Source organism: Anneissia japonica, unplaced genomic scaffold, assembly GCF_011630105.1.
Source record: "Anneissia japonica isolate Jap-2015-1 unplaced genomic scaffold, ASM1163010v1 scaffold287800_len1627635_cov199, whole genome shotgun sequence".
NCBI lineage: Eukaryota > Metazoa > Echinodermata > Crinoidea > Comatulida > Comatulidae > Anneissia > Anneissia japonica.
This window is the reverse complement of record NW_022731299.1, coordinates 650,661-662,991: the sequence shown is the minus strand read 5'-3', so window position 1 is coordinate 662,991 and position 12,331 is coordinate 650,661. Positions and strand designations below refer to the sequence as shown.

At 34.7% G+C, this 12,331-nt stretch overlaps 1 protein-coding gene across 5 annotated transcripts in view; it reads left to right on the top strand.

Moving 5' to 3' along the window:
- The window catches only part of LOC117115306, a 29,524-nt gene extending 17,395 nt beyond the window's left edge, over positions 1-12,129 (top strand). The window contains exons 1-6 of one of the 5 annotated variants that reach the window (XR_004446538.1): positions 276-3,245; positions 3,546-3,628; positions 4,120-4,173; positions 4,814-4,873; positions 5,452-6,167; positions 10,379-12,129. Coding sequence is in view for 4 of the 5 variants with exons in the window: in XM_033259045.1 (XP_033114936.1) it covers positions 2,882-3,245; positions 3,546-3,628; positions 4,120-4,173; positions 4,814-4,873; positions 5,452-5,910 (1,020 nt within the window). In the remaining variant the exon portion in view is untranslated. Of the gene's footprint in view, positions 1-275; positions 3,246-3,545; positions 3,629-4,119; positions 4,174-4,813; positions 4,874-5,324; positions 6,326-10,378 lie in introns of those variants that run through there. The other 4 variants (XM_033259048.1, XM_033259045.1, XM_033259049.1 and 1 more) reach the window with 4 other exon arrangements.
- Positions 12,130-12,331: the final 202 nt, after the last annotated feature.

Here is a 12,331-nt window from a genome sequence, read left to right as displayed (position 1 = left end):
CCTCTACATATAAGTATAATAATATTAATGATCAAGACATCAATACAGTACTCGTTACTGTCTCTCGTGTCATTACTAATATATCCTTTTAATTAATAATCTTATTATATTTCTCATGGTTAAACATTATCTTTAGAAAACATTTTCTCTGGGTTGAGCGAACAGTATTACAAGCATAAATCTAATCGCAATAACTCTAGTTGCTGTCTCTTATACACATCTAGATGTGTATAAGAGACAGGGCGTAATTCTTTCTCAACCGTTTACCCCTTCCCGCTAGCAGGGAATCCTGGTAATTTTGAACAATTTCAGTTCTTTTCTTCTCCATTGCCTGTTCCTTGCCTAGTTATGAATAAAACAAAAGGTGAACTTTGGTTTAATATTAGAAACCAACCAGTCAAACTAATTTTTATGTCCAGGCAGACCTACACTAAAACAGTCGAGCCTGCATTTAATTAGACATTTTTATTCAGTTCCACCTTCTTGTTTTGTGTTTCAAAATTTACCAAACAGCTAACTCATAACCACACGAAGCCTACATTTAATACCATACACATGTATGACTATGAGAACGTGTTTTCGATAGAGTGGAAAAATCTATCCCAAGTTACATTTATTCAAAAGAAAATTTAATTCTAAAAACGTTAAGATCGAAACATGGCTGCTGTCACGTGGCTTACAGTAGCAAATAAGAAAAGAGTGATAGGTCACAGATCCAGAAAGTTTGGGGTTATTTGACACCCTATCGTTAATTAGTATGAAAATATAGAGGGCGTCTTAAAACCAAGATGGCGAAGTAGCCACTTTTCACTACTTTTTGTAAAACATGCGATCACAAACTGGTCTAGGCCTAGAGTAAGTTGCTAATTTTCGACCACTTAGGCCTAGGTTTTCGACCCCCCCCCATTTCCCGACCCCTAAATTTAATAACGATTTTTTAATTATCCATTTCTATGTCACTGGTAAAATTATATCCCTTTACGATGTAACAGCGTGAAGCACTGACCCTCAAACAAAGCTGTCCGCAAAACAACTTTTTATTTTTTTATGAATTTGTAGTTGGAAGGTATGAGTTAGCCTCGGCCTAGCCTATATATTTATGCATCTGTTAAAATTAGATTCCTGTAAGTCATTGTCCATAAGTCCGAAAATTATGTTGTTTTAATCATTTAGGCCTAGGCCGAACATTAGCGACTAGGTCTAGGTCTAAATTTTGTATACTTTTATTTTAGTTAAAAGGATAATTTACAGTCAATTAGGCCTAGCTGGCTAGGTCCTAGGCCTTTAAAATTAACTATTGTCTAACATTTCTATTTTATTGTTATGTGAATAAATTTTTAATTCCAAGAAACGAAAATAAACACTGACTGTCGAAAACTAACACTCAAAAACTAGCCTATAGAGGGGTGTCAAAAACTAGCGTAAAATCGATAAAAGGATGATTACATTTTTATAGGCAGGATTCAATTTGATTTTATAAAGTTTTAGTTGAAAGGTACGTATGATGAGTTACATGCATCTGTTAAAATTAGATCCTGTGATTCTATTGTCCAAAAGTCAGAAAATTACGATATTTTTAGTACTAGGCCCAGGCCTAGTAGGCTAGGCCTATACGGAAAATCGGGCAGTCCAAAACTTACCAAAATCTAATGCAGTGGCTGGTGACATTTCTAATTCTTCCCACGGGAAATCGAAAACACTATTTACAGCACTTTTTAGGTTGTTGTTGCTGCGAGAAACTTTATTTGTTTGCAAGATTTGGTAACAGGGATTACGTCCCAGGTGGGTGGCGCCTCGATCCACTTAATAAGAACAAATAACGTTCTCATCATGTACCAATTTGCTGTATATAATGTGACGACGATGCAACAACATACAATAGGTCCACCTCAAACTAAAGTACTTCATCATCTGCTGAGGAGGAAAGCCCGCGGTATCATCCGGTTTCAACTGGTTGTGTGTGCCAATCATCACGCTAGTCCTCTTATCTGATTGGTTGAAAGTATTAAGCGTCATAGTTTTTGTTGTCCTCCGGCCGGCGGCAATTGCCACTAAACTTTGAACCTAGGCTAGGCAAGACTTTTTACCTTGATTTTAATTCGCGAACCTTTTTTTGTTAATAAAGACAGTCAAGAGGAAAGCGGAGAAATCAAATAAAATATTGATTGTTTAGAAAAATAATTTTTCAAACAATTCTAGGTTATAAATAAAATAAAATTTTATTAATGAATTAAACAATGTAGGCCTGGTGATGACATATAATTGTAAATTAATCCTGCTAGGCCTGGTATGATGATAGGCCTTTCCTTTCTATGACAGCCTCGTCTACGCCTAGGCCTAAGTAATAATTCCATTTTTTAGCTGATAGGTAGCCTACACTAAACTTTCTAAAAATTATATTTTTTTTTCAAATATTAGAAACAACCATTCTTGGCGGTCGATAGTTCGTTAAACAATGTATATTCTTATTAATATTAAAAAATATCATTTGCAAAAAAAAAAAATATCAGAGGGTGGAGATTGCATGTGGTGTGGTGTGGGTTGAAATCATTATTATCAAAAAGCATAGCGCGGTGTTATTTATGAATAAACCAGAATGTCTTCCTGTTTGAAGAGACAACATTTGAAATGTATGTTATATGATGACATTAAAGCCAAGAAAAAAGTAGTAAGATCTTCTAGGCCTAGTCCTACAACAACTGCTGAATTATCTGTTGAAGAAGACTGAAACTGAAGATGAATATTATTGGCCTCGTAGCAGTAGGCCAAAAAGGCATAAGCCTAATCTTAGGCCTACTCTACTACGGGTAGGCCTACTCATGGGCTGCCTCCTAGTCCTTAGTAGTACTAGTACTATAACTAGGCCTAATACTATAGTAGTATGCCTCGGCCTATTTCTACCAATATGCGTCGGCGCAGTAAACATCCTCCCCGGCCAAGGCCTGGTGCTACTATTATTAGTGACAGTGATTCTCCTAGTAGTAGTACTAGGCCTAGGTCTGATGCCTTGAATGCTATATTAACTAAGCATTGGCCTAGTTCTAGTACTGCTAGTAGTAAGAGTAATACCACCTTAAGCTATATGCATAATGATGATACCAAGCCTCCATCAGATGATATAAGCCTAGGCCTACATAGGGCTACCACCAATGCAAGTGGCAGTACTACTTCTTGTAGTAGTAGGCCTCCCCGTAATATTCTGAATGTCAACGATAGAAAACATTTTGACGAAGACCATTTCTGTGGTAAGATAAGTTCGTTTATTTTATATTGCATAAGAATAATAAATATATTTTTAGAAAAAAGATGCAATGTAGGGCCAATACATGCTACTTTTGACATACTGTATTTGCCATGTTGGAATTAAAATACTGTAATGTATACCTGTATATTGTATGTTCATGAAATGATCTTTAATAGTAATAATAGTTATTTATAGCACCTAAAATAACCTGGGCGCTTAACATATAAACTATGAACAATAATAATACAACACTTTTTATGGTATAGGCCTATTTGTCTGATTATATTACTTATTATTTCAGAATTGGAAAATGAACCAATAAAGAATGTGTTATGTGATACCCTGAATTGCGAAAGTGAAGTAAACGATTATCATTTTAATGAGGTAGGCATCTGGTCCAATTTTTAAGGGGTTTTTTCTGAACTAATTCTGAATCAGATTAAGTTCTTTTTATTTTTTACAACTACATTAACAGATTCACAGACTTTATAAATGGCGACTACAGAGCTTCTGTAGTTGCCATGGAAATGTCTCATATTGACATACAGAAGTAAACAAAAATGTTATGGAAATTTATCATGGGTGTAAAGTCCAGAACAAATGACTTTTCCATCAGAATCTTATTTGCATTACCTCTGGATTACTGATAAATTATGGTGAAAACTATGAAAAAGTGGCTCATATCTTCATTCTGTCTGGTTTTTTTTAAAACCCCACAGCTTTTATTTTGCTGTTCAAATTATATTTCTATTTTATATGAATAAAAAATAAAAAATTATTTTGACTAATATTAATAAATATTATGAATATTAAAATATATTTCATATATTATGAATAATATATTTTATACTATTTTATTGTAATATTTTTTCAAGGGCTCCACAAAGTCAAGTGCACAATCTTCGGAAAATCAATATTTGCAATTCCAGGTAAGGATGTACACATTTTAATATATTAAGTATTCAATATTCCTATTTTAGTCTTCCATCACAGTAAACAATATGGCTTGTTTTGGTAAAAAATATAAAAAGAAATAAATCACATAATTTTATAAGGAATTAGGCTAGGGACATTTTTACTGAGCTATGAAAGTGGCCAAATCCTTATCAAACTATACAAGGTTAGGAGATTTCTACACAAAGGTTTTAGTAATATCCTAATCTTGCATAATTTGGTAAAAGGTTAGGATACTATTAGGACATTACTACACAGAGGTTGTAGAGATCCAACCGTATATACAGTACCCTACCCAACCAAATTGTATCCATTTAAGGGTAAGACGTTACATTATGACCCTGCAGTGAACTCCCCACTTTAGCCTAACTTTAAATCATGGAAGAAAATGTTAAGTTAGAGCCTTCTCGATTGAGAACACACTATCTTAAAATCTCAAACATCGACCTTCCATAGAAAGTCTTCCTCCATGTTAGAATGACATATGAACATAAAAACCTATTATACAAACCTATCTGATTTCATAATAAAACTAGAAACTTGCTTATGTAGTCATGTTTTAAAAATATAGATTTCCATAATAGATTTATATTTTCCTCTATAACAATTTTTCAGAGTGCAGACATTGACAATATTGAGGATTGTGAAAACCTTCAACAAGATGTTAATGAATTGGTAAAAGCAATAGAAAACAATTAAATTAAATGATATTCTATGTATATAAGATAATTATTCATTATAATATAAATATTTTACATTTTAGTGAATTTAGGCATTATTTTTGTTATTGTTTTAATTTCATGTTATTATAGGTGGTAAAAGTTGTTTCAATTTTGTTTAAGGGCCCCAAAGGAAAGATGTTTTTATATATTAAAACTTTCTTTGGTTAGTATAGGAATTAATGTCTCATCTGTTGTTCTTTTATCTGTTTTTTTTTATCCAAGAAATGTTATATGATTTTAATTCCTGACGTTATGCCACTAGTAAAAATTGACCACAGCAAGCATAGAATTAAAATTAAGACATGTAAAAAAGTGGTTTTTTTTTTTTAAATTGTTGATTCTTCAATGCTAATTAATATTGCATTCATATTATAAAATAACATTTTTTTTGTTCATAATTACAGTACCTTACCAACCAAAAACTGTGATAGTTGAAATAAAATATTGTGTTGTCAGTAATTTACATTAAAATATGGTTGCCACACCATTTAGCCCTCAACCTACTATTAAAAGATGCATTTTGTATCTTAGGATCATCAGTTGTACAATGGCAGTTCTATTACAAGAAGAGAGAGCCTGCTACTAATATTTTCCCACATAATCAGGCTTAATACAAGTGGATCTGCACTAAATAGCTTGTTAAATTTAATCCAATTTCATCTGCCAGACAATACATACTTTCCAGCTAGTAAATACCTGTTTGAGAAACATTTTAATGGTACAGGTGAGACAATTCAATATCACGCATTTTGCCCTCAATGTATATGTTACATTGGGCAAAAGAACATGGATTGTAGTAATTGTGGAAAGGAAGTGTTGTTGGAGGAGTGCTTAAAAAGTGGCAACTATTTCATTATATTTGACATCAAAGAGCAACTTCTCAATATTTTGAATGATGCAGACACAGCGAAACACCTTTGGATTGGTACCAAACGCAAGTCATGTGATTCCTTCAGGCAAACTATATCGGTAATTACCCCTTGGAAATGATGATATAACAGTGTCATGAAATACTGATGGTGTTAAAGGTGTTTAACTCATCAAAATACAGAATTTGGCCTTTGCAGATGATGGTCAATGAACTACCTTATCACCTAAAAAGAAAAAATATCTTCCTTGCCGGGCTCTGGTTTGGACGCTTGAAGCCAGACATGAAAACTTTTTTGAAGCCCATGGTATCAGCAATGAACAAACTATCAGTGGATGGCCTTGAATGGGCAGATGTAAATGGCAATCATAAAACAAAGGTGATTACAACTATGTTTTCATGCGATTCACCTGTAAGGTGCATTGTTCAGAACATACACCAATACAATGGTTTGTATGGGTGTACATGGTGTTTAGAACCAGGGAAAAGGTGTAATGTAGGAAGTGTGCACGTGTTTATACAACTGCCGAGCTCCATGAGTCACGGACCGCAAGTACTCATATTGAACATGCCAGAGAGGCTAATAAATAGTAAGCCTTATATGGGTGTAAAAGGTCCTTCAGTTCTGTTGACAATGATGTACTTTAATATAATTCAAAACTTTGTGTTTGATTACATGCATACTGTATGCCTCGGTGTTGTCCGCACTCTCACAGTGTTGTGGATAGACAGTAGTCATCACACTCAGGAGTACTACATTGGGAAATCAATCAGAATACTTGATAAACGTTTATCAAGCATTAGGCCGCCTTCTGAAGTAACCAGATTCACATCATCCTTACAGTTGTGGAAGAATTAGAAAGCAAGTGAATGGCGATCATGGCTACTACACTATTCGCCTATTGTCGTTCGGGACATATTGCCACGCCAGTTTTATAATCATTGGATGCTCCTAGTGGCAGCCATGCACTTGCTGTTGGCCACGCAAGTTGATATGCAAACAGTTGATCTGTGTGAATTTCTGTTGATTGATTTTGTTGTTAATTTAGAATCCTTGTATATAAAAGAATACATGATATTTAATGTACATCAACTCTTACATATGACTAACAGTGTCAGAAATTGGGGTCTGATATGGTCATACTCTGCATTCGCGTTTGAAGGCTTGAATGGTAAATTGAAAAAAATGTTTCATGGTACACAATGTGTTCATAGCCAAATTGCTAGAAAGTTCATATTAATAAGCAGTTTGCCATCATTGTCTATTGGTGCATTTAGCACTTTTTCAAATGAAAGCACATTCTTTTCTAAAAATGTATATGGATATGACAAGCTTTGCTCCAAAGCCATCAAGAATGTGTCGCATGTTGGTCTGCCAGTAATTTACACATTGCTTCCTGTGCACGTTAATGCATTAGATGCTATTGGAATCGATATAATGAATAATGTTGTTAATGCCTATAGAAAGATGGTGACAGCAGATGGACTAGTATTGGTGTCAAAATTAATTCAGCACAAGAAACAATTCATGCATTCAATATAATGGTCATCACAAAGGCATCCTACAACTACTTATATCTTTATGTCCTAACAAGTGTGGTTGCTTGTGCGAATGTAGAAAACATTATTATGCTATAATTAGGACACTAAATGCTAAAGACATTATTTTTTCAAGGAAAACCGGAAATTATAGTCTAAAGCTAGATAGTTTGCAAGAAGTTACAATTGGTAATGAAATAGTAGCTTGTCCATTATCACATATAGTAGGAAAGTTTGTTTTATTTGAGGGCGCTGCATAGCTGTTGCCACGCCTGAGAATTTTGTCCTCAGAGTTGGTTGTAATTTTTCGCTGTTTTTCGTTGTTTTTAATTTATTTTAAGTTATCCTCTGTGAGTAATATGCTTGGAATTATCAAAGTTGAGCCATTTTATGAGGAAGACTGAATTTTGAAACGTTTTAACTCTGAACGCTGGTTAGGCTGAGATGGATAGCCTTGGCTTAGGCCTAAACTTAGTATTGAGGAGAGACTGTACGGATTACAGAGCGCCTGGTGGTATAATATCTTACCATACAATTGTGCAAGGTCAGACTTGAACTTGAAACGACTGTCCTTAACCTCATTGCTGAACCGGGATGTGCTACAGCACAAAGAACTTGGACTCGAACAGTACTTTTATTCATCACTATAGCCCACATGAACTATTTTAGAATTAAACATGCTTGTGGTGATTGTCAGTATGTTGATAAAAGAACAGTTGAGTGCCTGAAAGATTTTGTTATTTGGCGAAAGCAGAGAGGAAGAAGAGGTGGAAGGCACATCATACGCCGTATCAAGACTCTGTGCGGACATGGAGTCTATGCCAAGTATTTGTTTAGGCCTAGAGCTTGTATCAAGAAATATAACTTTACTAAACATTTTAGAACCCAAACACTTACACATGTCAAAACTTATAATGGATGTGCTAGCAATAATTGCATGCCAAATTTGTTTCTTTCTAATGCCCGATCCTTGAACAATAAGATCGATGAGCTCCAGCTTATATTGAAAAACAACAAGGTTCAAGTTGGTGCAATAACTGAAACGTTGGGTAATGTTAATAACAGCAACTTGTATCAGATCCCAGGTTTCAATTGTATTTTGAAGAACAGACAGACTAGGAAGGGTGGCGGCATTGCACTTTTTGTCTTGGATGCTATACAGATGTCCAGATTCATGTGAGTATGTGTGCCTGTGGACCAAGCTAACTTTACCAACTGGCAAAAATAGAGGCTATGCTGACATGTATGTTGGTATTGTTTACTATCCTCCACGGGAGTCATATGCCAATGATCTAATTGTTCATATGCTTCATACAGTTGATCAAATAAGATGTTTTAATACTAATGCCACTATTGCTTTAATGGGCGACATCATCTTAATACACACACTTTTGACACAGAACTTGGACTTGATCAAATTGTCAGCTTTCCAACCCGCAAAAATGAAACTCTTGACTTGATTTTTACAAACCAATCTTTCCTGTATAAAGATGCTCAGCCGCTTGCACGATTGGGCGGCAGTGATCATTGTTCCATATTAGTTGAACCGCAGATAACCTTACCTGAAACAAAGCAAACAATTACTACCTATCGCCGCTTTCTAGATTCGTCTGTGAGATGTTTCGGGCAATAAATCAAGAAGAATAGAGTCATATTGTTATAAATACAACAGTGAATACTATGTCATCTAGTCTACAGAATTTGCTCAAGGAGCAATTTGTTCGAATTTTTTCCATGTAAAACTTCTTACAAGCGTAGCTAGGATCAACCATGGTTTACACCAAAACTGAGACATCTAGTTAATGACAGGCAGCGGGCTTTTAGACAAAATCGCCATCAGGAATGGAGAATTTTGCGTAATGAGGTGAAACACGAGATTATAAATGCTAAAAGTTCCTACTACAGAAATTCAAAATAAAAAACCTGCAGCAGAGACAAACTGCTATGTGGCACAAACACATAAAGAGCCTATGTAAATTAGTAGAACTATTATTAATCATGTTTATATTAACAGGCCCAACATCATTTCAGTTGTGTCTCCTCATTTTGGCATTCCTAGTAGTGATCACGATGGGATTTTTATTAATTTTAATCTCACTTATGTCCATACTCCTCTTCCTCCTGGCTATTTTTTGCAATACTCCAAAATTGATACTGATAATTTTATTGATATTTTTTCTAATGTAAATTGGGTTTCCTCTTTCTTGTCTGATAATATTGATATAATTTGGGAGAATTTTAAGGGCAAGTTCTTAAAAGCTATTTAACCAATGTGTTCCCAGGCGTAAAGCCAAAAAAAAGGCTAAGCTCCCATGGATTTCTAATGATATTATTAAGCTTGCACGAAAGAAAAGGCGTTTATATAAGATTGCGAATGTATCTAATGACAGTCGTAAATGGGAAACTTACAATAAGTGTAGAAACCTGGTTAAATCCACAAGAAAATCGTACTATGAATTTATAACTAAGCTTGCTGCCAAATGTGAAAATAATGGCAAGGATTTTTGGTCCTTTGTACGTAGCGCTAAGGCAAAACCTGTTGCTCATTGTTTTAAGATTAACGGTCATATTGTTGATGATCCTTATATTATTTCTCAAACTTTCAATGAATATTTTAAGTCTACCTTTAATGATGAAAATTTTGTTTCACAATCTCAGATATATAACTAAGATCAGATTAATCATATTGGTTTAAACATACTTTCAAATATCCAGACATCTTCTACCGAAGTTCTTCGGCTCATTAATAAACTCAAAACTGGCAAAGCCCCGGGACCTGATGGTATTTCATCAACCATGTTAAAAATTGCTGCTATTTATATATGTGAGGCACTTGCCAATATTTTAAATATTTCATTAAATTCTGGGGTATTCCCTAATGATTGGAAGTTGGCAAATGTCGTGCCAATCCATAAGGCTGGGAATATATGCAATATAACTAACTATCAGCCTATTTCACTATGTTCAGTGGTGGGGAAAATGCTTGAATCTGTTGTTTGCAATCATCTTGTCCATCACCTAAATGATCATGACCTGTTATCACCTCATCAGCATGGCTTTGCAACCGGAAAATCGTGCCAGACTACTCCTGCAACAGCGTACAATCACTGGTCTGGGGTTCTTGATGTCAGATGCCCTCCTCCAATTGATGCCATATGCCTCGATTTTAGCAAGGTATTTGACCTTATAAGCCATCAAATTCTGACAGAGAAGCTTCATCAGTACGGGGTCTGTGGCTCTGTCTTGAAATGAATGTCGTCTTTTCTTTCCAATCGTTACCAAAAAGTCAATTTCAGGGGGGTTTCTTCTAACACTTGCTCCGTTTCTTCTGGGGTTCCGCAAGGTATTGTTTTAGGCCCAATTCTCTTTTAATATTTTTGTTCTTGCTTCATCTACTATTTTGCAATATGCTGACGACACCCTGATTTATAGAGTCATAAAATCTCCTGCGGATGGAGCTTCTCTGCAAAACGATCTCAACAATGTATACCCATGGAGTGTTGAAAAAAAGTTGCACTTAAATCCAAGCAAGTGTAGCACCATGCGGATTACTAGATCTAGCAAACATTCCAATAATGAAATTGAGTATTTTTTAGGTTCTGAGGGTATCAAAATGGTGGACTCTTTTAAATACATTGGTATTATTATCTCATCTGATCTTAGTTGGGATAAACATGTATCATCTATCAAACAAACTTACTGGATTTATCAGAAGGATTGTCCGATGTAGAAATCATAATGCCATTATAAAATTATTTAAAACTATTGTCCGACCAATTATTGAGTATGATATCCCATCATGGCTTCCTCACCAAAAGGGTCATATCTCCTCACTCGAGAAAATCCAACGAAGGATTACTCGTTCTTGTTTTCATCCCTCCTTGAATTTATCATATACGCAAAGACTTGGTATCCTTGGTTTATGTTCTGTTGAGGATCGTTTTAAGCTTCTCTCTATTTCATTTGTCACGAAGTGCATTTATGGTAAATATAAGTTTCCAATCTTCAACCTTATTAAAATTAATCTTAGACGTTATAATTTAAGTGATTTCAAATTTATTTATAATTTTGCCAGGACTTATTGTTTCAAAAACTCTATTTGTAATTATTTTCCACATCTTTGGAATGATTTGCCTACTAATGTGCTTGATAAACTTATTTTAAATTTTGTATATTTTTATAAAGCATTGAAAGATTATTTTAAGGGCTGATTTTGATATTTATATTCATATAAATTTATATATTTTGTGTCTGTCTGTCTGTTTTTTTTTTGTTAGGAAATCCACTTGACACTTGATTTAGTTCTCCTTGTGGATTTCCTGTCTCTTCGTCTTTTTTGTGTATGATATTTTATGTGAATTGTATTTTTTTGAGACAAATAAATGAAATGAAATAGAAAACCTGCCTGCCAACCTGACCAGAACTGCTCATTTGACTGCTGAACTTTTTAACAAACACTTTGCTAAGATATGCCAGAAATTTCCAGCACTTGACTATAGTTCATTACCAGCATACTGACCTGCTGAGTCTCCTCCCAACTATTTATAAAGGTCAGGTTCTAAAACAACTAAATAAGCTTGACACGAGTAAATCCACACACCCATCTGATATACCTTTAAGGCTAATTAAAGAGTTTGCTCCCGAGTTAACTGTTCCCTTATGTATGCTTTTTAATTTAGCTATAAGACAGGGTGTTTTCCCCGAGTCCTGGAAAACTGCTACGTTGGTACCAATACCTAAGGTTCCAAAGGTGTCCACAATAGATGACTTTCGACCTACTGTATAGCCCTTACCGATTTTTGCTAGGGTGCTTGAAACCTTTCTTGTGGAATGGGTAATGGAAGATATCCATATAAAGCTTGATTTTCAACAATTGGGAACATAAAAAAAAAATCTACAACTGATTACTTGATTGATATGTTGCATGCCATTGTTCAAGGGTTTGACAAATCTGGCCATTTTGCCAACCTGTGTACAATTGATTACACTAAAGCTTTTGATTTA